Below are 26,224 nucleotides of genomic sequence, written 5' to 3'. Positions count from 1 at the left end.
ACGTCATATGAACAGAGAACAGCTTCTCAGCTATAGCCAGTCTCAGGTATGCCAGCCTCACATCTTCAGCTTCAAGGCTTACAGCATTTCAGTTACAGCCCTCCTTTCCACATGAACACACACGACAGCCTCTGTCATAATCTGATTGTTCTGGAGATAGCCTAGGCACACCAGCATCATAGCATCACAACAGTGTCCCAGCTGCTATCAGTGGCAACAATTTTTTTATGTTACAATGCCAGGATCTACACCATCCTAACTTTCTTAGTCACAGTCCATCCCAGGCACATACATATCACAGCAAGAGCCTTAGGCCCCAAGCATCCCAACCACTCCCACACCAAGCATAACTCAGGGTCCAATCCCCAGCCATAGTCTCAGCTGGAATCTCAGGCACCATCAGTTTAGAACTTGACCCCATATCCTACTTGTCAGTCAGGTCCTCCTCCCAGTTTGGTATGGGGCCAGGAACCTGGCTTCTCTCCTCAAATGTAACCTCCTGGTCTCTGCCCTCTGCCTGCCCTCCTTCTTTGGGAAAACAGCCTCATCTTCATTTCTACACTGTCCCAGGCTCAGGTCCCCCAGCCTGGCAGAGGGTTAGGAAGGGAGAGAGAGCAGGGAGAAGAGTAGACACACCCTGGCTTTGCGCCGGCCCAGTTCTGCTCCCACCACTTGGTGCAGGATTTGGGCTTGATGGTGGTAGAGTAGGGAGGACGGAGGAGAACATCTGGGAGATTAGCATTTCCTGCCCAGCTCTGCGGCTGCCTATCTTGCTCAGCCCTGAGCAAGGGAGGAGAACAGAGGAGCCTTTGAATGGCTCCCAGCAAGCAGACTGGGGAGGGTTTGCTGCAGCGGGCAGCAGGCACATGCTGGGGGCAGGGAGGCTGGGGCAGCTCCTCTGTGGAAGATTTCTTGTCTCTGGGCCACTGATTCCTCCCTTGGAGCTGTGCTCAATGATGGGGAGAGTGTGAGTTTTGCAAGGGACAGAGAGAAACCACCTAAAGGACAGATTTGCCTGCCACTAGCTCACCTCATCTCTCACCCAGAGCCCCCCACCTGGGATTCTAGGGCTGAGGGCTAGGGGTGCAGACTAGAGCAGGGCCCAGGCCAGAAAGGGAGTCCAACGGAGAGGGGGCTGCTCTCGGAGAGATCTTGGCCAGCCCTTAGCTGGCCGGAGAAGCCCAACCTTACCCTGAGGAGGGCTCCACCGAGAATCCAGGTGTCAGAAGGGGAGATAGCAGAGGAAAGAGACAAGGGGTAGAAGAGCGATAGGGATGGGAAAATGCGGTTGGATAGGGACGAGGAGTCAGAGGCCAAGGCAAATAGAGACGCAGATATCGGTCATCCCGTATTAGACCTTTCCACACCCAGTGACAGTCCTTGCCAGGAACACAGTCTTTCTCACTCTTCTGAACTTCAACCCTCTGCATTGGCTTATCCATGGCGAAAGGCTGGAGGTCGTATTGGACTGGGGTACTTAAGAGCCTCGGGTACCAAACCCTGAGCGAAGGAAAAGGAATTACCAGGCAGCTCAGCCACCTCTAGATGGCGCCAGAGAGCCAAAACTGAGTGGGAGAAACTGAGTTACCGAGTGTGGCACTGCGTGTTGCCACCGTGTGAGTCGGTGAGTGTGAGTGTAACAGAGAGTGTGGCACTGCGAGGGCGTGTGATACAGGCCGTGACACCGCGCGGCTTCGCGGGGTAGGGACCCGTGTGACTCAGTGTGAATATGTTTGTCACTGGTAAATGTGTTGGGGCCACAGCTCCATGCCGCCCAGAGGACAGGTGATTGGGGGACCCTCTAACAGCCCGAGCTGAGGCGCGTCACCTCATCTTCACACTTGCATATTTCCCCAGTCCTCATTCTAGGGGAGCCTCCGGGTCCCATTACCCTCCCCCTTCCACGGTCCCCTCCGTAGCCCCACCCCCAAGACTTGCTGCGGCCACCGACGCTGACCGCTCTGCGGCTTCGGCCAGAGGGGGAGGGGTGGACTTCCCCAGAGCGCAGTGGGAAGGGAGGGCCACTCGGGGTGCTCTGGGGGTCTGGGCAGGAAGAACGTGGATCTGGAGAAGCAGATGCCCAGAGAAGGCATCGGGAGACATTTCCCGTGCCTCGACTTCCCAGGGGGGCAGAGTAAAGGACAGGTGTTTGAATAAGGTTGGGAAAGGAATTTGGGAGGGGTTCCAGATGGGGGCACGGGTGGGATAAGTGTAAACTGAAGAGCCTGGGAGGGGGACAATCTGCGTATACGGGCCTCGGGTAGCGAGGAGACAGCAAAAGGGGTCCCGGCTTTGCGGAGCGGTGCTGGGGTCCCCTCCCAGCAGAACCAGAGCGGTCCCGAGCTCCACCTCCCGGCCAAGGAGCGGGGGGAGGGGGAGGCGGGCGGGAGGCGGGCGGGCGGGCCAGGAGGGAGGGGGAGGGAGGGGGCGGGCCCGGCTGTGCGCTCCGCTCGCTGCTGGCTCCGCCGCCGCCGCCGCCGCCACCGCCGCCGCCGCCGCCGCCTCACACACTCCGGGAGCGGGAGCGCGGCGCGGACGCGAAGCCGCCGGGGCTGCTGCGCGCAAAGCCAGCCGGAGCCAAGCCTGAACCGCAGCGCCAGCCCGAGCCGTGCTGAGTCGCAGCCCGGGCCGGGGCCGGTGGCGGCTCATGGACTGCAGGGCCCGCGGCCGGCGCTGCCCAGAGTCGGGTAAGGATCGGTGGCGGTGGAGGCGGCGGTGGCTCCCGCCCGTGAGCGGCCATGGCCGGCGGGAGCCGAGGGAGGGGCGCTCGGCCGAGCGAGGCCACGGGGGCCCAGTCGGTGCTCCGCGTGCCGGGGTTGAATTGGGGGCGTTTGGAAGCTCGGAGTGGGGGTTGCGGCCGGGGCACCCTGGCCTCCAAGGTCCGCCGCAAGAAGCCAAGCGAGGAGAGGGAGTGCTGGACTGGACCCCAGCCTAGGCGCCCTGCACCCCGGTGCGCTTGGAGCTGCGAGCATAAGGGGGCTCCGGGAGCGCGAGAGATGGAGATGGTTTGGGGCAAGAGCGCAGCCCCCAGTTGGGGGGGCATTCCCCGAGGACGTAGCAAGCAAGGACCCTCATCCACAAGCACACACACTTGTTGGGCGACCGGCTTGGATCACTCAGGCGCGTCCAGCTCCCCGCGGGCACCCGGAGGGCCAGACCACGGACATATGTACACACATACATACATATGTGCACACAGGCATACCTCCCGCACATCAGCGCCCGCTGGGGCACCGTCACTAGCTGAGAATCCGCTTCAGCGCCTGCACGCTCAGCGGCACGGACACACAACCTGTGGTCCTACAAAGCAATAGAACACAACCGGGGGTGACATTCGGCGACTTGGACACACAAAGGCAATCTCGTGCTCTAAAACAGGAGTGTCACGGCCACAGTTAGCCAGATGAACACTCAAAACCCAGTCACACACACACATATTCCTTTAAGGAACACACCCTAACATAAATTATGTTACACTCCTTGGCCAGAACACAGGTACACAACGCGTCTTGCTTGCACCCCTCGATTGCACCCATAAACACAGAACCCAGTGTTTCCGCACACGCCTTGAAGGCATACACCCTAACACAGCAAGTGGCACCCACAACAGCGCTTCACGGTCACAAACACAGTTTATTGCTTCCCACATCTTAACACTGGATTCCACACACACCTTCCACCAACAATATCACATTACACCTTGCGGGGTATACACACAAACACACGCGCTCTGTCCCTCTCCCTCAAAGGCCAGATTCCGTCCTGGGAAGCTGCCGGGCCGCCGGGAGAGCCCCTAGCGTCCCTTCCCCTTATCACGATACAGGCAGTGTAAATATCGGCGGCGGGAACCCTAGGGGCGGGCTGGCCGGACCAGCTTCCCCGCCGGCGCCTCCCCCACCCCCACTCCCGGGCCGGCCGGCTGGGTATTCCCGGAACAAGCTGGACCTGGCAGGCCGCGCCACCCCGCCTCCCCGAAGCTCCGGGGCACTAGGCCCTTTTGCAAAGGGTGCCAACCTTGGGCAGTGTTTGCGACCCTCTTCGGACCATTCAGTTGCGTTCTCCGAACCACCTGGATCCCCAGTAGACCTGGGTCCCACACACCTGTGTCTCTCTCACACCTGGGCGTCCCCTGCGCCAGGTCCCGGCTGCAGGCCAGAGTCGTGTGCGCGGGCGAGGCCCTGGGACCAGGAGGGCACGCGCGGCACGCGCAGGAGCAGAATTGGCAGGCGACAAGGACTCGCACTCCTTCCCCCCACCTACCCTCGGGAGCCCAGACTTCTGGCCTCTGTTTCTCAGCAGTGGCCGGCGACCATTCCTTCTAGCAGGAAATATTCGGGGCGGCTCTGACATCTTTCATGATTGAGAGTAGGGTAAAGCCCCCTTTTCTGCTGTCCGCGAGAGGCTCGGTTTTACGAGAATTTCTCCTCCGGGCCGGGCTCGCCGCTTTGTGATTCCGGCGCCGGCTTCTTCCCTGCCCCCTCCCGGCGCCCGCGGCGCGGCTCTCGGCGACGCCGGCTTGTGGGGGTCCCTAGGCTGAGACCGGGAGTGCGGAGGAGGAGGGATTCCCGGCGGCGGCCCCTGGGGCAGGGGGCGCCTGGGGCCCGCTGGTGAGGCGCATTCTCCCGGCGCCGCACTCGCGTCTCGCCTCGGGCTCGGGGAGGCCCGGCGCCGCGGGGGTGAGGGTGGGGGTGGGGTGGGGCCGAGAGATCCCGGGGATGCTGGAGGAACTGCCGCTGTCCCACCCCCGACACTCTCCAGTGTCCTCTGGGAGGAGATGCCCCGAGCGCAGGGTGTGTGCCGCGAGCGCCCGCTGACCGCAGCGGTGTAGGTTGGGGTCTGCCCGCTCCGGCCTGTCCGGCTGAGTCTAGGATGTCGTGCCGGAAGACGCCGAGGGCCTTCCATTACCTGCTTTGAGCCAACCCTTGGTAGCTGCCTGGAAAGAGGGCGCCCAGAGGTGTTTGTGACAGCCAGAGGTCTAGGTGTGTGGGGGTTAGGGGTGGGGCAAGTGTTACTTTCTTGATGTGGGGGTCTCGGAGGATTGAGATCTGTAATTATAACTAGACCAGGGCATGGAGTGGATCGAGGAGGGAGGGATGAGAAGGGCCTCCAGAGACTGCTGAGCAGGATAGCAGGGGAGCAGGTCTGGTTTCAGTTCTGGCTGCATTTAGTTTCTCCCCTTCCCTCCCACCTAGTCCCCACCCCCAAAAGGGATTTCAGCTGGAAAGGGGCGTCTTGCTGGCAGAGGTTCTGCTGCTGTGGCTACTTGGTCAGGGGACCTGGGCTAGGTAGAGATGGTGAGCTAACTGCTTCGGAGTGTGGGTGGAAGGGTCAGGAGAGGGTCTGGGAGGATGGAGGGAGGAGCTGAGCAGGAGTCAGGGCTGGGGAGAGGAGATGGGGAAGGAGGAGATCCTCACATGGGGTGAGGGCTGCCCCTACCATAAGAGAGGATAGTTGGTGCTGCAGAGATTATTTCAACCATGTATTGAGCTCCTACTGTCTGCCAAGGCCCATGGTGGGTGATGAGGATGCAATACTGTAGTAAGATACACAACTACCCTTGCCTTCATAGGTCTTCCCAGCTGGCAAGGGATTTGTTCACTTATTGATGAAACCAGTGAGCACCTACTGTGTGTCTGATGCTGCAAATGAAATGCTCCATTTAGATAGAAAGATATCACTCCTTTACAATAGACCTTAATGTATCAGCTCTCATTTAATCCTCCCAAATAATTTCAAGAGGCAGGATTATTTCCATTCCACAATATAGAAATATCTTCAGAGAGGTAAAGTCACTTGGCCAAGGTCACACAGCTAGCAAGTGGTGGAACAAGAGTTTGAACTCTGACAATCTGACTCAAGAATGCAGGTGCCTGGAAACTCCACAGAGGCTAATAGAGGGTTGTGAAAGAGAAGGGAGAGGAGCTGAGGGCTGTGCACTTATTCACTGTGGGAAGCCTCTGAGCAGCTCCACCCCATACAGCCCAGCTTGCTTGCCCTCCTTTCCCAGATGTTTGCTTTGTCCTTTGGTGTTTTGTGCCCGCAGTGGTGGTGGCTGTTTGTTACACTGCAGGGGTGGGGGTCACAGCTGACCTGGCCTCTGGGGCTGTGACATCTGCCCCTGTATGTTTCCTCTCTGGCCACAGCATTCAGGAGGAAATGGCCCCTGGTCCCCGAGGTAGGCTGGCAATGAAGGTTCCAGGTGACCCCCACAGCCGTCCTTCTTCCTGCCCAGATGTTGACACAGATGGCATTTTCCTTGGCTTTCCCTGGCCTCTGCCCTCCCACCTCACTGTGCTCGTGGAGCCTGAGAAGAATGAGTCACTGACCCTCCTGAGGCTCTGACTGCTCAGGGTCCTGGGTTCCCAGTGTCACCAGGTGGAGGTGGGGACACCCCTGCCGGGAAGGCAGCCAGTGCCTGGGCAAGGGCAGATAAGGCACTAATGGCTTCAGAGGCTGCCGTCTGGGACTAATGACTCCCTGTAACCAACCACCAGGACAAAGTTCAGGGATGGTGGGAGCAGGAGTAGGAAGGGCTGCCTCACTGCCACTCCTGGCTGTTCTGTTCTCTCTCCCTGCATCCAGGGAGGCCTGGCGTCCTTCCGTCCTTGAACCCTAGACCCTCTCTTTCTCTTTCACTCCTTGCCCTGCAGGTTTGGCAACCCAGGGATTGTGTGTGTGTGTGTGTGTGTGTGTGTGTGTGTGTGTGTGTGTTGGGGGAGGGGGGGTACATAGCAACCAGTGATTTCTGTTGATTTCTCTTCCTCCATCCAGCCTTTTCTCAACTCATGTGGGAAGGCATTCTTATTTCTCAAATCCCAACTCTTCAGCTTACTAGGAGCTTCCCTGTTGGCTCAGTTGGTAAAGTGTCTGCCTGCAATACTGATGACCCAGGTTCAATCCCTGGGTAGGGAAGATCCCTTAGAGAAGGAAATGCCAACCCACTCCAGTACTCTTGCCTGGAAAATTCCATGGACGGAGGAGCCTGGTAGGCTACAGTCCATGGGGTTGCAAAGAGTCAGACACGACCGAGCAACTTCACTTTAACTTTTCAGCTTACTATTTCTATGACCTAAGGCAGTTATTCTTTCTGAGCCTCAGTTTTATCATATGTACTATGGGAAGCCATGTAATAATAAACAGGACCCATTTCAGAGGATTGGGAGGATTAAATGGGAAATGGATGTAAATGTAGTAGAATCTCTGGGAGTGTTAGAGATGATGATGGTAAAGGTGATGACAGAAATTATACTTCATTCTTAATTCCAAAGACCTAGAGTACCTCAAGGTTGTTCCCAGAAGGTTCCAGACCCTTGCTGCCTCCACCTTGCTGCCTGGGGGGTTTCTCCAGGCCCCTCTTCCAGAATCAGAATTCCTAAGGGTGGGACCAGATTGTACTCATTTTAAAGGGACTCTTCAGGTACTTAAAGAGCCTAGCCTTCTTCAGCTCTTGATCCTACTCTGGGCAAGCCTCTCCCAACCCCTGGAAACTCCCCCTGCCCCCAACCGTCCTTGCCTTGGATATTCCTTTTTAGTGTTCCTCCCAATCAGAAGTTAGATGCCACAATCCTTTCCTGACTCCTAAGGGTGACAGGGGGGCTTCCCTGGTGGCTCAGTGGCACAGAATCTGCCTGCCACTGCAGGAGATGCAAGAGACGTGGGTTTGATCCCTGAGTGGGAAAGATTTCCCTGGAGAAGGAAATGGCAACCGGCTCCAGTATTCTTGCTTGAAAAATTCCATGGACAGGGGAGCCTGGTGGGCTATAGCCCACGGGGTCGCAAAGAGTCTGACGTGACTGAGCGACTGAGCACGGGTGACAGCAAGAGTGAGAGAATGTGTATGAGTATTAGGAGGCAGGCGGGAGGTGGGGAGAATGTGTCACAAACACGCTATGTTTGTGCTGCCTGGGAGGCCTGAGGGGTCAGAGCCCCTGGTTGTGACCTGAGATGGGGAAGAAAGCCCCCGAGATTGGTGCTTAATCTGTAGCTCTTAGAGCAGCTACAAATCAAAGTCACCCTGACGCTGCCAGACCACGGACCTCTGAAGTTGTAGCCAAAATTTGTGAACATTCGTTCTTCTTGGAAAAATCTGCCATGTAGTTTCATAAAATTTACTAAGGGGGATGTGACTCCAAAAGGTTGATCTGGAGAGAGTGAGTGGAGGCAGGCTGTCACTGCTTTATTTCTCCTCTTTGTCAGGTTTAAGCCCCACCCAGCCAAGACTTGGAGTTGGTGCTCACAGTGATCCCATATAGTGTGTGTGCTGTGCAAGGGAGGGCAGAATAAGGTGCCCAGAAGGGAATGAGGTTCTTTGGAGATAGGTGTGTTTGGGTTGGGGCTCGATGGTAGGATGAGCCCAGTGCCAGGTCCATGCGGAGAGGGGAAATGGCTGAAGGATGGATCCAAATAGAGCGTCAGATAAATTCCTCTCTCCTTTAAAGAGATTAAGATTGCAGCTGGGAACAAACACACACTACTCATCTGATAACAGCCTCACATGTGTTGAGCCTATTAGTGGGAGAAACGACCAGGGAGGGGCTTTGCTTGTGCAAGGAATCTGCATTCAATGACCATTTGCTGAGATCTAACCTACACAAGAAGGGTTCGATCAGAGCCCGGGGAGTCCTCAGTGGAGTGGAGAAAGTGGGTGAGGACGAGCAGTGAACACACACCAAGTTCCAGGATAGGTTAGCTAAAATAATCGCAGTCATTCATTAGCTGTGACTGAGCACCCACTGTGCTGTGCGGGGGGCTTCCCTGGTGGGTCAGTGGTAGAGAATCCACCTGCCAATGCAGGAGACCCGGGTTCAATCCCTGGGTCAGGAAGATCCCCTGGAGAAGGAAATGGCAACCCACTCCGGTATTCTTGCTTGGGAAATGCCATGGACAGAGGAGCCTGGTGGGCTACAGTCCATGGGGATGCAAAAGAGTTGGACATGACTTAGCGACTAAACAGCAGCAGCAGCAACTGTGTGCAGGGTCCAGGGCGAGGCCCTCAGGATGGATATACGAGTAAACAAAGCAGAGGCTCTCTTAGTTTCTGCTCACAGAAAGATAAACCATTCACAAATTATTCCCCAAACAGCTACCTAACTACATCGGTAAGTGCTTTGAGGGAGCGTTTGTTGAGTGCCCATGTGCTAGGCATTCAGCCCATATGATCTCAAACTCCCTAGGAAAGAGGTAGTCATATTCCCATTTTACTGACAAGGAAACCGAGGCTCTAAATCAACTTCTGCAGCTCACATGGTCAGGACGTGGGCAGCTGGGGTCTGCCTCAGACTGCCTGATGTCACAGTCCCTGCTCTCTCCATCCTGCTGCCCTACACCTGTCAAATGGGTACAACCCAACAAAAGTGACGACCAGTCATGGGTTAGAATGGTGAGCTCCACAACGACAGACTGCATCTGTGTTCCACTGCCCATAGAGCAGTATGTTCCACTGTGTTCCATAGAGCCTGGAACATTTTAAGTACCCAATAAATGTTCCCTGAAAGCATGAATGAGCACTGTAGTGAGCCCAGCTCTGGGAAGGGGATGAATGCAGGGAGCCCTGTCCCTTCCTTCAGGATGCTTGGGGAGGTGGAAAACACAGGACTAGATGCACAATATGGGGACTGAATAACACAGGCGGGCGGTGTCCCCGGCTGCACGGTGATTCATTGCCGAGGGATTGGTACACACAATAAGTGGCTGTGAGTTGGAGGAAGGAGAGGTCACTGTGGGCTGAAGAGGCTGGGAAGGCTTCCCGGGTGACCAGCGGCTGCCTTTAGTGGGGTGGGTGTGGCCTGTCACAGGGCCTTGGTAGGATTTCCAGGTGCGGGGCACCTATTCCAGGGGCAGGCAAGGAGCTGGGGACAGGAGATCCAGCCTGAGCCTCTGTTGAAGATGCCAAGCCAAAGACTTTGGATTTGCAAAGCAGGGCTGGTTGTGGTGTGGTGGTGCTGGAGAAGAGGAGGTAGTCAAGGCTGGTACTGAGCTGGAGTCTGCTGACACACAGCTCAAAGCTGAGGAGACCAGCAGGAGCAGCAAGCTGCTGTCGTGACTGCGGTGCAGATTGTGGTTGGCTGGGGCATACAGGTCTCTCACTGGAAGGATTTGGGGGTGGGCAGGGAGAGGCAGATGCGAGATGGGGCTGGACCGGTTAAGGCCGGGAGGGGCCAGGTGTGAGGTAGGGGCCAGATACACACTGGGAGACTGAACAGACGTGTGGGAAGTGGTCTGGGCAAGGCTGCTCGTGTCATCGGCAGCCCAATCCCAGTTAGACCTGCTGGACTCCTAGTTTCTAAGGACGGGCCAGGGCAGCTCCCAATGCCAGTTCCAGGGCTAGTCAGCTCTGACCACTGACTGCCCTGACCCCAGTATTGACGTCTGCTATCTTCCACGTACCTGCCCATGTCTCTCCTCCCCACCGCCCCCATGGAGAGCGAGGGCGGAGGAGCTGTGTGTGTACACACAGGTGTCCATGCTCAGGGGCATGTGTGTTTGCAAGGAGGTCGGGGAGGGAGAACCCCTATTCCTCAACCTTGTTTGCAAGCCTCGGTTGGGGCCCTGTTCAAGCTGGCCCTTTGTAGGGGTGGGCATCCTGGTTAGCAGGGTGATTAGTGTCAGAAGAGGATTTGAGATGTCCTACCTCACATGCGCACACTGACTTGGCATCTCAGAAGGGATAGGAACGTGACGTCATCCCTTCTGCCTGCAGCCAACTTGAGCGGCCCTCAGCGTGGGCGGTGGTGATGATTGGGGTCTGGGGAATGTGAGGGTTCCTGCGTCTCTCTCCTACTGTGTTCATGGCAGGGGGTGGGGGGCTCCAGGTCTCGCCCTTGCACTTGCTGTCTCTCCCTATCTCAGTATCAGGGTAATTAGCATGGGTGACTAAGGCAGGATGCTGGTGAGAAGGAGGTGTTGGGCAGAGAGCAGGGAGGGAGGGAGTGTCAGGTGGGTCCGGGCATTCCAGGGGCGGGAACTGCTCTAGACCTGTTCCGGCGCCTACCGGCTCCTCCAGCTGGAGCAGACACCGCTGCTACGCTGGGCTGTGGGTGAGACTCCGGGTTCTGGGTCCTGGAATCGGTATTCTCTCTCCTGGAGATCAGTGTGTGGGTGGGAGAGGGGGAGTTGGGGGTGGCTCTGGGCAGCCCTCAGAGCCTGGGCTCTCCTCCCAGGTGACCACTCTGTTCTGTCTCTCCCCCTTACAGCTCTCCTGATTCTGGAGCCTGCCCCAATGGGGCCCCTGAGGCACAGCCCAGGCCCCGGGGAGCGACGTCTGCTGTTGCCCACCCTGCTGCTAGCACTGCTGCTGCTGCTGGCTCCGTCCCCGGGCCATGCCACTCGGGTGGTGTACAAGGTGGCTGAGGAACAGCCGCCCAATACCCTCATCGGGAGCCTCGCCGCTGACTACGGTTTTCCCGACGTGGGCCACCTGTACAAACTAGAGGTGGGCGCTCCGTACCTGCGGGTGGATGGCAAGACGGGCGACATCTTTACCACAGAGACCTCTATCGACCGTGAGGGGCTCCGTGAATGCCAGAACCAGCTCCCTGGTGAGCCCTGTATCCTGGAGTTTGAGGTGTCTATCACGGACCTTGTGCAGAATGGCAGCCCCCGGCTGCTGGAGGGCCAGATAGAGGTTCAGGACATCAATGACAACACGCCCAACTTCGCCTCGCCAGTCATCACACTGCCCATCCCCGAGAACACCAACATCGGCTCACTCTTCTCCATCCCGGTGGCTTCGGATCGAGATGCTGGCCCCAACGGTGTGGCGTCATATGAGCTGCAGGTGGGGCCCGAGGCCCAGGAGCTATTTGGGCTGCAGGTGGCAGAGGACCAGGAGGGGAAGCAGCCGCAGCTCATCGTGATGGGCAACCTGGACCGGGAACGCCTGGATTCTTACGACCTCACCATCAAGGTGCAGGATGGTGGCAACCCCCCACGTGCCAGCAGCGCCCTGCTTCGGGTCACCGTGCTCGACACCAATGACAATGCCCCCAAGTTCGAGCGGCCGTCCTACGAGGCTGAGCTGTCTGAGAACAGCCCCATAGGCCACTCAGTCATCCAGGTGAGAGGCCCCTCCATCTGTCAGGGTGACCCACTCTACCCTGGGTCTACTGTACCCTACGTCTTCCCTGCTCTACCCTGTGGCTGACTTCCATTTAGAAATGGGAGCCCACCCCAACCTCGTGAGAATTCCCTTCACTTAAGGGCAAAACGGTCAAAATACTGCAGCGAGATCTCTTTTCCCAGCCCCTGCTTGGTGAGACTTTCCTACCACACCCCAGCAGGGGAGTGACTTTCCTCTGTCAAGCTATTTACGTGACAGTGACACAGCATAAGTACAGTGATCCCCCATCCCTGAGGCGGAGTCAAGTTGGAGAAACCTCTGCAAAGTGAAACCCCCTCCCAAGTCAAATGACATTCTCCTCCCCAGCCAAGCGAGCTGAACAAATGAATCGCCTTTTGTCCAAGTAGATTCTCTCCAGAGATGGGAATATCTTCCCAACCAGGGGCCCGTTAGCCAGATGAGAGTTTCCCGAGGCTGAAAGCCACAGCCTACCTTTGCCCATCCCTGACAGTCAAATGAAATCATTTTAGCCAGGTGAGTCCTCAGAATTCTAGAAACTGTGCTCAGATATCTATACATCTGTCTCCTCCCCTAGGCACTGGGCACCCATGGATATGGGGTGCTGGGCACAGTTGGGGGGTTGGTGGCCTCTGTAGCAGTTCTCAGCACCCCTTTCCGTGGGAACTGCCCCAGGGGCTGGGCAGCTTGGCGGGGCCAGGGCCTGGGAGGGAGCAAAGAAAGCGTCCCTGCAGACAGGTGGGTGTATCTCGTGCTGTCATCTCAGCCCTGGCCTCCTGCCAGCCCCAGAGCCTTTCTCCTTCCCCATGGGCTGAAGTTGTCTGTCTTTGATGTGAGGGAGCTGAGGAGGGCTCAGACTGCCCTGCACACCGTTAGCTGTTCTGGGAAACCATTCCTTCTACATCCCCAAACTGAAGCAGGGCACAGGGGGAGTTTGGACCTTTATTTAGTGGCTGGTGGACTGGAATCTGTAGAAGAAAGACAGAGAGAAGGGAGACAGACAGTCGGGGATGGTGACTAATCATAGCCTAGGTGCTGGGCACTGTTCTGAATACATTCTGTGTATTATATCATTTAATCCCCATAGTACCAAGTAAGCATTATCCCATTTTACAGATGGGGAACTGAGCCCACAGAGATTAGGAAACTTTCCTCACGTCACCCATCTGATGTGTTCAGATCCCACCTTGGCCACGTCCAACAGTTTGACTTTAGAGCCCATGGGTATAAGAGTCAAGAAGTGGGATGAAGCAGGACAATGGGGCATAGACGAGGCTACAGGTAGATAGAGCAGAAAAGAGAGGATAGGAGAGAACCAGCAGTGGGAAAGAGGCTGAAGAACTGAGCAAGATGGGAGAGAGAGACAGAAGTCAAGAGTCAGAGAGAGAGGTAAGCTGGCACGAAAGGCGGATAAGGAGGTGGGTGACCAAGCTAGAGACAGGGAAGCAGACAGTGGGAATCATAATGAAAAGTTGGTGACAGACTGAGGGGATGGAGGGGCGAAGAGAAACTGTTAGAGGAGTGAGCAGAGATCAAGCAGTTGGGAATCCTGACCCATGTGTCTTTACTGTCAGAAAAAAATCCTGATGGGAAGGAAAGACACTAGCAGTGGCCCATAGAGTGTCAGCACTGATTTTCAGAGGTGAATGGATGGATGGCTGAATGGATAAACAAAAAGAGAGATACATGGTATTTAGGGAGCACTTGGCACGTGCCAGGCAGTGTTAGACATTTTTACCAATAACATCCCATTTAATCCTCATCACTACCTTGTGAAATAGGTTCTATTATTATCCTCCTTTTACACATTTGTAAACTGAGGCTCGAGGATGTTAAATCATTGGCCCAAGGTCACGTTATTGGGAAGCAGTGGAGCTGGGATTTGAACATAAGACTCTGTTGCTCTGCTCCCCAGAGACTCTGCCTAGTTGCACCCATCTGGTCTCATCTCCCCACACACACTGCCAACGCATTCTGCTGGGCTGTGACCTAACTCTAGATCGCATGTTTCTGCCTGACCGGTGCTCCCTCATGGCCATTCCCACCTGGCTCCTGTTCCTCCGTCACCACCCGTGTTTGTGTAGACTTGGGCCGGGTGCGCGTCGGCCTCGGCGCAGGAGGGCGTGCCCACTGCAGAGGGACAGGCAGTTCGTTGTTTGATGCTGGGAGCCCAGCCTGCTGCCAGCAGGCTCTGTGGCCTGCACCAGTCCCTCCTTCTTGGCCGCAGGCTCGGCCGGATTCCTCAAGTTGGTGCCTAGCCAGCACCAGACCTGGGAGGAGAAGAGACTTGAAACAGGTTTCCCCGGTTTGACAAGGGTAGTGGCCTGGCTTGGCGGGCTCCCTCTGACCCACATCCCTATCTGGCTGTTTTCAAAAAAAGCAGTCCCCTCACCTGTGGCCTCCAGGTGGGCATGTGGGTCTCCATTCATGTACAAACACACACGTACACAAACACACATACCTTCTCACATAGTCACAACACGTGTATGTTCATGCATGCCTATTATACACATACGCCATACATACACACCAGCTCTACTACTCACACATTCCCAGCTCTTCAGAAGGGTTGAAGGTCAGTTAAATTGGGTGGAAGGGCTACCCTGGCTGCTAGCTGGACCCTCATCCCCACGTTTGGGTGGACTAGTATAGAAATGATAAGTAGAGTTCAGTTCTGCCCTGTCCCATCTCTAGTAGTTAGCCTGCAGCACCAGCGAGGATTTGTGGGCTGTTATCTGTGCTCTTCAGGGAAATAGATCAGTAATATCAGCTACAGTGTCAGGAACTGGGAAAGGGCAGGGCTTACACGTGCTGCTTTTGGAAAGGCTGCCTTATTAGATTAGTCATGTCTGCTGTGCTCCCTGGAAAGGCAGCCCTGGTGTCCCTTAATTTGCTATCCCCAAGCTAACCCAGCCCTGTTTCCCTCGTTTCTACCCCTGCCCTGTAGGTGAAGGCCAACGACTCAGACCAAGGTGCCAACGCAGAGATCGACTACACTTTCCACCAGGCACCTGAAGTCGTGAGACGCCTTCTACGACTGGACAGGAACACCGGACTTATCACTGTGCAGGGCCCCGTGGACCGTGAGGACCTGAGCACCCTGCGTTTCTCGGTGCTTGCCAAGGACCGTGGCACCAACCCCAAGAGTGCCCGAGCCCAGGTGGTGGTGACTGTGAAGGACATGAACGACAATGCACCCACCATCGAGATCCGTGGCATAGGGCTGGTGACGCACCAGGACGGGATGGCCAACATCTCAGAGGATGTGGCGGAAGAGACAGCTGTGGCCCTGGTGCAGGTATCTGACAGAGACGAGGGAGAGAATGCGGCTGTCACCTGTGTGGTAGCAGGCGATGTGCCCTTCCAACTTCGCCAGGCCAGCGAGACGGGAAGTGACAGCAAGAAGAAGTACTTCCTGCAAACCACCACCCCGCTCGACTATGAGAAGGTCAAAGACTACACCATCGAGATTGTGGCCGTGGACTCTGGCAACCCGCCACTCTCCAGCACCAATTCCCTCAAGGTGCAGGTGGTGGACGTCAATGACAATGCGCCTGTCTTCACCCAGAGCGTCACTGAGGTCGCTTTCCCAGAAAACAACAAGCCGGGTGAAGTGGTTGCCGAGGTCACTGCCAGTGACGCCGACTCGGGCTCCAATGCTGAGCTGGTTTACTCTCTGGAGCCTGAGCCAGCTGCCAAGGGCCTCTTCACCATCTCACCTGAAACTGGAGAGATCCGGGTGAAGACATCCCTGGATAGGGAACAGAGGGAAAGCTATGAGTTGAAGGTGGTGGCAGCTGACCGGGGCAGCCCTAGTCTCCAGGGCACAGCCACCGTCCTCGTCAACGTGCTGGACTGCAATGACAACGACCCCAAGTTTATGCTGAGTGGCTACAACTTCTCGGTGATGGAGAACATGCCGGCACTGAGTCCGGTGGGCATGGTGACTGTCATTGATGGGGACAAGGGGGAGAACGCACGGGTGCAGCTCACGGTGGAGCAGGACAATGGTGACTTTGTTATCCAGAACGGCACGGGCACCATACTCTCCAGCCTGAGCTTCGATCGGGAGCAACAAAGCACCTATACCTTCCAACTGAAAGCTGTGGACGGTGGTGTCCCACCTCGCTCAGCTTATGTTGGTGTCACCATCAACGTGCTGGATGAGAATGACAACGCGCCTTTTATCACTGCCCCTTCTAACACCTCCCACCGGCTGCTGACCCCCCAGACCCGTCTGGGTGAGACGGTCAGCCAGGTGACAGCTGAGGACATTGACTCTGGTGTCAATGCTGAGCTGACCTATAGCATTGCTGGTGGCAACCCTTATGGACTTTTCCAGATTGGGTCACATTCTGGTGCCATCACCCTGGAGAAGGAGATTGAGCGCCGCCACCATGGGCTGCACCGCTTAGTCGTGAAGGTCAGTGACCGCGGCAAGCCCCCACGCTACGGCACAGCCTTGGTCCACCTGTATGTCAACGAGACTCTGGCCAACCGCACGCTGCTCGAGACCCTACTGGGCCACAGCTTGGACACGCCGCTGGACATTGACATCGCCGGGGACCCAGAATATGAGCGCTCCAAGCAGCGCGGCAACATCCTCTTTGGCGTGGTGGCTGGTGTCGTGGCCGTGGCCTTGCTCATCGCCCTGGCTGTGCTCGTGCGCTACTGCCGGCAACGGGAGGCCAAGAGTGGCTACCAGGCTGGCAAGAAGGAGACCAAGGACCTGTACGCCCCCAAGCCCAGCAGCAAAGTTTCCAAGGGCAACAAAAGCAAGGGCAAGAAGAGCAAGTCTCCCAAGCCTGTGAAACCGGTGGAGGATGAGGATGAGACTGGCCTGCAGAAGTCTCTCAAGTTCAACCTGATGAGCGACGCCCCCGGGGACAGTCCACGCATCCACCTGCCCCTCAACTACCCACCAGGCAGCCCTGACCTGGGTCGCCACTATCGCTCTAATTCTCCACTGCCTTCCATCCAGTTGCAGCCCCAGTCGCCCTCCGCCTCCAAGAAGCACCAGGTGGTGCAGGAACTGCCGCCTGCAAACACATTCGTGGGCACCGGGGACACGACGTCCACGGGCTCTGAGCAGTACTCCGACTACAGCTACCGCACCAACCCCCCCAAATACCCCAGCAAGCAGGTAGGCCAGCCCTTGAGGCTCAGCACGCCCCAGCCCCCACCCCACCCCTACCATGGGGCCATCTGGACCGAGGTGTGGGAGTGACGGAGCTGGTGTCTTGAACCTGCTCTGCTCACCAGCCCAAGGCAATGGTGGGAGGTGGAACCAAACGTCAGGGAACGCTGGGACCGGCAATGACCCTGCTGCCTCACCCAGGCTTGGAGGGCTGGGCCCAGTGAAAATGGAGGGTGCGTTCTGTGTCCCCCCACCCACTGCCCCTCCCCACTGGGAGAGGCCTGTGGTTTGTTACATCCTGGGACAGGACCAGATGCTGGGTGCTGCAGGTGGGGGCTGATGGGCAGGGGAGCAGAAGGGTTTGGAGGCAGAAGCGTGGAGGGAAATGGAGACTTAAGTCTCCTTCAAACCTGGATCTCTGTCTGAGACCAGCCATGGGTGCTTCTCTGAAGGGGAAACAGGGAGACCTGGGCCCTGGTGGGTAACCAGGTGGGGACTCTGTCAGGGAGGGGGGCCCCCCTTTGTGCCTTCTCTGTGTACTGTGTGTTACCCTCTTCCCCACCCCAGACTCCTGGGCTGAGCCCCCCATTCCTCTTCCCCCATCCCAAACACTTCCCCCTGATAATAAAGTTCTCTATTTTTGGAGTTTTGGTTTCTTATTTTCCTGGAAGTGAGAGAAGAAGTGAGAGAGACTGGAAACAAACCTTTGTCTGGAGGTCCTGCCTCAGTGTCCCCATCCCTGCTCTTTGTCCCTCCCCATGTCCCAGACCTGCACCTCTCTGCCAACCGTATCTTAATTGATCACCTTCCCCCCCACCAACCCATGACCATGACCGAGTCCATGTCTGGGTGAAGCACCCTTCAAAAAGAAGTGTGTCCAGCAGTGTATCCCTCTCCTTGTGGTTTTTAGTGGTTTTTTTTAAACAATATTTATTTCTTTAGGCTGGGCCAGGTCTTAGTTGTAGCATGTGGGATCTAGTTCCCTGAGCAGGAGTCGAATCCCGGGCCCCTTGCATTGAGAGCACAGAGTCTTGCCCACTGTACTACCAGGGAAGTCCACCTCCCCTCATGTTTGTGAGGCCTCCCTGGGAATGATGCCCTTCATCAAGAACGTGGGTGGAGAGACACCCAAGTCCTGACCTTTCTCCACTGACTAAGACTTGACCTTTCCCCTCTGTGCAGACTGAGCAGTTCCCAATAGAGCTCAGACCAGAGCAGCTGGTAGAGGTAGGTGGAGTGCAGTCTGGCTGCCTCAGGTAAAGGCACAGAACCTTTTAATTATACTAGGCAACTTCCCTAGAGGCAAGATCTTCCCAAGTCCCTTTCCCAGCCTCTTCATCCCTGTACCACTCAACACGCAGCAATTAGCCTGTTTTGCCCTGTCTTCCCACCAGGGTCACCAGCCTGGGCTGCCGGGAGGGCGGGCCCAGGGAGAGGGGAGGGAATCCTCCAGTGCCGTGGGCCGACCTGCTCTGTGTCCCCGGACCTGGGCTGAGGCACCCTAGATGGCCCTCTCCCTTCCCTTCCTTCAGCTCCTTGCTCTGGCCACCCTTAGCTGCTAGCTCTCATTCACTCTCTCTCTCTCCGTCTCTCACTTCTTGCTCTCCTGGGTCTGCCCTGTCGCTGGCTGTGCCCAAGGAGGAGGCTAAAGTCAGAGTGAGGGGACTCAGGTCCTGGGGGAGTCTCTGAGGCCAGAGGCAACCTGTGTCCATGGTAACTGAAGAGGCTTGAGACACTCCCAGGAGGTCCAAGGCGCCAGCTCTCTATTCTGATTCGGTCCACAAACTCCCCAACGCCCTGGAGCACCCCCAAAGTGAAAATCCTGGGGGTTTTGGAGGAGTGGGGCATGGGGAAGTGAAATCTGGTTTCATCTCATTTCTCCTGGACGAGTAAGCATCTCTCGGGTGGCCTCCGGCAGCTCCTGACCAATCATCCTTTCTCTCTTGTTCCTCTCCTTGCTGCCGCTGCCTCTCCCTCATTCTTCTGTTCCTGTAGCTCTTTCATCTCTTTTTCTTTTCCGAAGTCTGAGGGATTATCCTTTACTCGGCTCCAGACCAACCCAGGGATGGAGCCACACTGCACATTTGAACATAACCAAGTCATGATACCGCTGTTATCATCAAAACACATAGGCTGAATCCCTACTGTGTGCTCAGCACTGTGCTAGACCCTGAGGGAAAAATGGTCATATTTCTACAAGACATACAAGTGAAAAGATGAGGCAGTTCGGAATCTTGGTGTTGCTTCTCGCCAGTGAGAATGCCACATAGAAAAGCTTTTCCCAACTTGTTCTGCCACTACTCGCTTTCTTTTTTTTTTTTTTGAGTCCTTACCAGGTGCAACGTACCATGCTAAGCATTTTATGTGAATTAGCTCATTCAACGCTCATAACTCTTTGTGAGTAGGTCATTTTACAGAAATGAAAACCAGGTAGCGATGGAGTCAAATTCAAATCATCGCGAGATCTGGTTGCCAGAGTCTGCTATTTTCCATTATGCACTTTTTGACTAAGTTCAGATTAACCTAATAAAGGCTCTACAAAGTTCTGCAAGAAAGGAGAAACTGTTAAGCTTTGTATAACTCTGGGTTTTCCACATTTATTTGACCATGGTGTCCCCTCCCTTTCTTTGAGGCATGTAGTATGAGAAGACATGGGAGTGGGCTCCTGAGAGGGAAATGTGCACCTGAACCAGCTCTTCATGAAGTGAGGAGCAGGAGATGGATGGGAGGCTGAGCCAGTCCCTGAGGCAGGAGTGAGTGTCAACAAGCTGGAGGCAGGGAGAGGGCAGAGAGGGGACTCTGAACGGAATGGAGGATGGAGTGGGGAGCTGAAACAGGAGATTGGAAGGTGTAGGCTATAGAGGACATAGATGCCTTGTCAAAAGTTCCTTAGAGAAAATAGGAGCCCCTGAAAGCTCTTGAATTTGGGGTGAACTGAGTTTTAGAAAGTTCACTGGAGTGTATGATGGATTTAAGTTGGTAGAGGTGAAGGTACAGGACTGAACCCCTAAGGTCTAGGCAAGGATGGTGGCAAAGGGAATAATGGATGGATGGATCAGGCTGACGTTCTGGAGAAAAGACCCACGGGACTCAAGGAATAATTGGATGTGGGGTAGGGGTGGGGAGTGAGGGGAGAGTTACCAAGATTTCCAGATAGATACCATCCTTCTGAGTCTGGATAAGGGGGATAATGGTAAGATCATTGCCCATGCAGAAGCTGACTGAAGAAAAAGAATTTGGTTTCAGGCACGTTGAATCTGAAGGGTCCATGGGGACACCAACTAGAAATATCCAGGAAGTGTCTAGAACTTCTGGACTGGGGTGTTTGAGACAGATTTTGGACATAGGCTTTTAAGATTTATTTATTTATTGGCCACACTGCACAGCATGTGGGATCTTAGTTCCTCAACCAGGGACTGAAGCTGCGCCTCCTGCAGTGGAAGTGTGGGATCTTAACCAATGGACTGCCGGGAAGTCCCTAGACTTTTTAAAATTTGATAGTCATAGAACTATAGGGAATATTTAGTATTGAGTATGACCCAACCCTCCATTTTAAAGAAAAGCATCATAGAAAAAGACCAAGTAATGCGTATTCCAGGAGGCAGGATTGCAGCTTGGATTACCAGGCACAGGTTCTGCAGGGACGGAGAGCTGCTGGCTAATGTCTAAAAAGAAAACTGTGAAGAAAAAAACATTTGATAGCCGGGCTACTCTGTGCCTCCCAGAGCTCCTGGAACCTATCGTCAGGTCAGTTTGGGAGATCTTGTCTGTTATCACCCAGACCTTTCAGTGTTTTGGATCCCGACATGGATCTCAAGAAGGGTTGCCTGTGCCTGAAGATGGAGTGGGAGGCAGGGTGGGCAGGCAGCTCCCTGTGCTGACGCCCTCCCCCACCCCAGCTGCCTTGAATGGGACACAAAGTGTCTACGGTATCAGGAGGGTGGGTCTGCAAACCTGGACCACCTTCCATCTCAATAACCTCCTATTGAGAGTTTTAAGAACAAAGCAGCACAAAGTCAGAGGATTAGAGGGAACCTGGAGACTCATCAGCAGGGGCCTGGGCATGGGCTGCTCCCACCCCTGGCCTCCAGGGGCCCTTGGTCTTCACCCTCCACAACTCCTAATTTCTGGTTGGTAGGAGAACCAGTGGTAGTCCCAGGTGGGTGTTTGGGTGCTTGGTTGGTTGTGCCAAGTTCCAGGCTGAGGTTGCCAGGTTCCTGGGATGATCATTAACCCATGGCAGGCAGACGGAGCTGCTGGCTGGGAGCAGCCTGTCACTTTTGCACTCCCCCGACCCCAGCTCCCAGTCTAAATCCTGAATCCACCAAGCCGGCAGCCCCTCCCAGAAGCTCCTTCCTGTTTCCTAGAAGGAGTCTCCATCTGAAGCCAGTCTTCTGAATCCCTGATGGATGCCGCCTCCCCCTCCTATGCCCAGGTCCTCCTGGGCCCTGCCCTCTCCAGTAATACTGTTTCCTGATATGGAGGGCTGGGGAGTTTCCATTGTTCTGCCACCCCACCCCCAAGGTGCCCTGATTTGTTATCAGGCTCCTTTTCCTTCTTCCTTCCCACCTTTTTCCACTCCCAGGCCTCTCTGAAGGGGAACAAGTGGGGACAGGGGCTGAGTGGGAGAGGACTCAGCAGGGAGTCCTGCCTATGGCATTACAGACCAGGGGGCATTGCAGACCAGGGGTGAGGAACAGAAGCTCAGAAAGCCGTTAGCAACCCCACTGGATGGAGGCAGTAGGAAGTTATGGAGCAATGAAACAGGTGAGGAGCTGGAGTCTGGAAGCTGCTATTTGGAAATTAGGGAACTGTTCTGGTATTGGTGAGCTGTTTTGGAATGAGGAGTGTGTCCTGCTTTCAGGGAGCTGTTCTAGAAACTGGAGGCTTGCTGGTGTTTAGAGGCTATGCTGGAATTAGGGGAGTTGGCTGGTATTGTGCTATTTTGGTGTTGGCTGTCTGGAATGAGAGAGGCTGTGCCAATACTGGGAAGCTGTGCTCTAACAAGTGGTTGTACTGGATTAGGCTTATCGTTGCTGGCCTGGGGGCTATCATAACACTGGGGCCTGTGCTGTGTTAGGACTTCCAGTGTGTGGTCCTGGCTGTCCTGGGAGCTGTCCTAGAATGAAGGGCAGTCCTCTATGAAGGTGTCTGCTTTCTGGGGGGCTGTGCTGTGCTGGGGGGCTGGGCCTCTTCTTGGTTGCTGCTGAGGCCTAGAGGACTAGAAGCTCTGGGTGTAGGCTTGGCTGGGGCTGCAGCCTGGTGTGGTGGTGGGCCCGTGGGGCAGGCTGGCTGGCCAGCAGTGACATTTCCTCTCCCCGCAGTTACCTCACCGCCGCGTCACCTTCTCCGCCACCAGCCAGGCTCAGGAGCTCCAGGACCCGTCCCAGCATAGTTACTACGATAGTGGCCTGGAGGAGTCTGAGACGCCATCCAGCAAGTCGTCGTCAGGGCCCCGACTGGGTCCCCTGGCTCTGCCTGAGGATCACTATGAGCGCACCACCCCTGATGGCAGCATAGGAGAGATGGAGCACCCCGAGAACGGTGAGGGGAGTTGGCATGGTCGGGCACCCCAGGAATGAGTAGAAGCCTGAAAATGATGACAAGACCTTACAAAACAGCCTCCATCTCTTGAGCTCTTCTGTGGTCAGCAGTGATCACTGTGCAGAGTGCTTTCTGGCATATATTCATTGAATCTGCATAACCACTCTGATTTGAGATCTTTATTGTGCCCACTTTACAGTGGAGAAAACTGAGGCGCAGAGAGGTTGAGTCACTTATCCAAAGTCATATACAGGAAGTGACAAAGCTGGGAAGGATTCAAACCCAGGCTTCTCTGATTCCAAAGACTTTGCATTTAGTACTACTCTGTATTGCTTCCTGGGAACAGGGACCCCAAGAATGGGGGCTAGAGGGCTCAGACAGTGGTGAGGGAGCCTTGAGGCAATCTTTTGATGTAATGAGGGTCAGAGGGCCTTGAGGATGCTCAAGGGACCCTGGATGCTCTAAGGAGCCCAGAGAAGGGTGTGATGGTCCCCGGGGGAGCAGGAGATGGTTTGGCTGAGGAGAGGAGTGGTGGGGCTGGGAAGGGGAAAGTCTTGTCTGGGAGAGGCTTGGAGAGTGATGGCAGAAGTGAGGTCTGGGCAGGAGCAGTATGGGGACAGATGGGGGATGTGTTGTCAGAATGTATGGATGCAATGCGTGTCTGTGTGAAGGCATCTGTGGTGGCCCACAGTGGGGAGCCTAAATCAGCTTGCCCTTGGGATAGACAGACTCTCCAGCTTGGAGCTTTCCTCAGGTCTCGCCCCCTCCCTCAAGCCGAAGTCCCGAAGCCCCCCAAAAGATGAAAGGTTCCACACCTCACCCCGCGGGCACAGGTTGTTGTCTGACCTCCCAGGCCCCAGGTCTCAGAGTGTCCTCTCTCCCCACCCTGCCCGTCCATGTGCGATCTCACGCCCGTCTCGTCCTTTTTGTGCCCGCGCAGAGCCGGCTGGCAGGAGCAGGCCCTGAGGCGGACTGCCAGGTATGTGGGAGCTGCTCTGGGGTCTGGGGTCTGTGGGACTCGGCCCAGCACCCAGCCCCGCCCACCCAGTGCCCGTGCTCTGCTCCATGCCATGTTGGGTCCCCACTCTGCCCTGAGCTAAAGAGCCTGGGTGCTTTGAGGGTTAACGACAGAGCTGTCCCCTTCTCACCTTGCACTGGCAGGAGACCAAACCAGGGTGGGTGGTGCCAGGGGAGCCCCCACCCCAGGTGGTGCTGCTCAGTCATGTCCCTGGCGGGGGGCGGGGAGGTCACCGCCTGGTGCTGTCCCCAAGAGAGGGCAGGACGGGGGCAACTGTGACAGGAAGTGCTCCAGGCCCAGCCGTTCCCATAGAGACCCCGGCTGCCCAGCAACCACACCGGCTACTGCTGATGTCAGGCGGCCAACTCCTGTTCCCGTGGGTGTTCTGGGCAGGGAGCCGGGGCAAGGCCAGGGATGGTGGTTGCTGTAGGGGCCAGAGTAAGGCGGGGTGGGGCTGCATGAGCGTGCTTGTGGCTATGTGAGTGTGTGCTTCTATGGGAACCCCTGGCTTTGTAGTGGGGCCTTGCTGTGCTGGGGTGGGGTTTCAGGACAGCTGGGGGCATGGTGAGGCTTAAGGGGGCTCAGAAGGAAGATATGTGCCCACCTCTGTCTGAGGATAGAGATACCCGGTGTAGGTTTGTGCGTCCATGCCTATCTGAAGGGAAGGCTATGGGTGTGTGGGGGGAAGAGGGCGACAAGGGAGAAAGAGATTGTGTCTGTAATGAGGACAGGGGTTTCCTCATCCCTATCTGAGGGTAGGTGTGCATGTGTCAGCCTGTCTGGAGGTAGATGACAGAGTGCATAGATGGGTTGTGTGTGCACCTGTCTGAGGGCAGATACAGTGCGTGTGTGAGAGGAGAGCTGGAGGATGGGTGAGGGTGGAAGAAGGGAGGTGTCTATTTAAGGATAGGCTGTGTGTGAGAGTGTACACGCCGTGGATGGTGGGAGGGTGTGTGTGCCTGTGAGCTTGGTGGGCAGGAAGGGGTGTGCACTCTTGTTCCAAGACAGAGTGGAGGTGCTGTTGGGAGGCCATGGAGCAGAGCCCTCGAAGGCTGCCCTGCCTGAGGACCCTCCCCTTTCTTCCCTGCAGACCTGCGCCCTCTGCCTGATGTCGCCATGACGGGCACCTGTACCCGCGAGTGCAGCGAGTTTGGCCACTCCGACACGTGCTGGATGCCAGGCCAGTCGTCTCCCAGCCGCCGGACCAAGAGCAGCGCCCTCAAACTCTCCACCTTCGTGCCTTACCAGGACCGAGGAGGGCAGGAGCCTGCGGGCGCCGGCAGCCCCAGCCCCCCGGAAGACCGGAACACCAAAACGGCCCCCGTGCGCCTCCTGCCCTCCTACAGTGCCTTCTCCCACAGTAGCCATGATTCCTGCAAGGACTCGGCCACCTTGGAGGAAATCCCCCTGACCCAGACCTCGGACTTCCCACCTGCAGCCACACCGGCATCTGCCCAGACAGCCAAGCGTGAGATCTACCTGTGAGCCCCCTTCTGGCCGGCCGGCCATCCCTTCCCCAGTCGCCGGCCAGCTCCCAGGTGGGCCCATTCCAGGGTCCCCGCTCCTGACTCCTCCAGCGTGGACCTCCTGGCCAGGGCCCTGAGTGGGGGGTGGGGTACTGGCCTCATGACCACGCTGGCCCTTCCCCCATGCAGGGTCCAGGTCCTCTCCCTTCACTTCATCCCCCAGACCCTAGGGAGCCCCCTCTTCCCCTTTATGGGGCTCCTCCCAGCTGATGCCCAAGAGGGCTCCTCTCTGATGACTAGGCTCCCTTCCCTCGACTTCCAGGGAGCACCCCCTTACTTTGGGCAGATAGTGGAGTCAAGGGTGGGTAGCACACTTTTAACTCATTGTTTCCCGGATGGCTGACCAGGGCGGGGATAGGATGCCTCTATTCCAGCCCTGCAGCAGGGCTGAACTGGGGAGCCCCCCTCCCTGGGAACTCCCAGAGGAAATTCAACCACCAGGCGCTCCCCGAAGGGCTGTTGTTACCAAAGGTGGGGTGGGGATGGGGGTGAGAGTGGGGCAGAGGCCTTGTCTTCCTGTACTGCTCCTGGGCCGGCCCACCTGCCTGCCACATGCCCATGCCTGGTCCCATCTGGGGGCCCCCCCTTCCCCACTGGTCATGCAGTGTCTGTATATAAGGACCTTGGAATGATGTCCCCATTTCTGCCTGATTTGCAACTTTTCTTGTTGATGTTGTGTTGTCTTGGGGGACCCCTCTGGGGGGGACCTGCCCTATGCCCCCTCCTCCCTGCCGCAGTGCCCCCCACCCCAGGCCTCTACTGTTCCATGTTGTAAATACCCCTGGGGCCATGGTGGGATGGGGGTGCAGGCCAGGGAAACAAAGGGTGGGCGGGGGTGAGGGTAACATTCGCCTATCAGCAGAGCTGGGCTTTTATTTAATTTTTTTTAAGAAACAAATCTCTATTTTTTTGGAACTGTTACG

General features: G+C 56.3%; 1 protein-coding gene across 8 annotated transcripts; it reads left to right on the top strand.

Moving 5' to 3' along the window:
* The first annotated feature begins 2,505 nt into the window (after positions 1-2,505).
* PCDH1 (protocadherin 1) lies at positions 2,506-25,960 on the top strand. 8 transcript variants are annotated; one of them, XM_086412118.1, is made up of 6 exons: positions 2,506-2,687; positions 11,193-12,055; positions 15,024-17,219; positions 22,538-22,757; positions 23,698-23,736; positions 24,866-25,960. In XM_086412118.1, exons 1-5 carry the CDS (start codon positions 2,648-2,650, stop codon positions 23,721-23,723), a joined length of 3,345 nt encoding a protein of 1,114 aa, XP_086268244.1. In that variant the 5' UTR covers positions 2,506-2,647; the 3' UTR covers positions 23,724-23,736; positions 24,866-25,960. The 8 variants fall into 8 exon arrangements, with proteins under 8 accessions (XP_086268244.1, XP_086268241.1, XP_086268245.1 ...); XM_086412115.1 differs by lacking the exon at positions 23,698-23,736; XM_086412117.1 differs by lacking the exons at positions 2,506-2,687; positions 23,698-23,736 and adding an exon at positions 9,962-10,077.
* The last annotated feature ends 264 nt before the right edge of the window (positions 25,961-26,224 follow it).

Source organism: Bos grunniens, chromosome 7 (assembly GCF_055505025.1).
Source record: "Bos grunniens cultivar Pamir isolate PY7600 chromosome 7, Bosgru_T2T1.0, whole genome shotgun sequence".
Lineage (NCBI taxonomy): Eukaryota > Metazoa > Chordata > Mammalia > Artiodactyla > Bovidae > Bos > Bos grunniens.
Note: the sequence above shows the minus strand (reverse complement) of the source record. Positions and strands in the feature narration are given on the sequence as shown.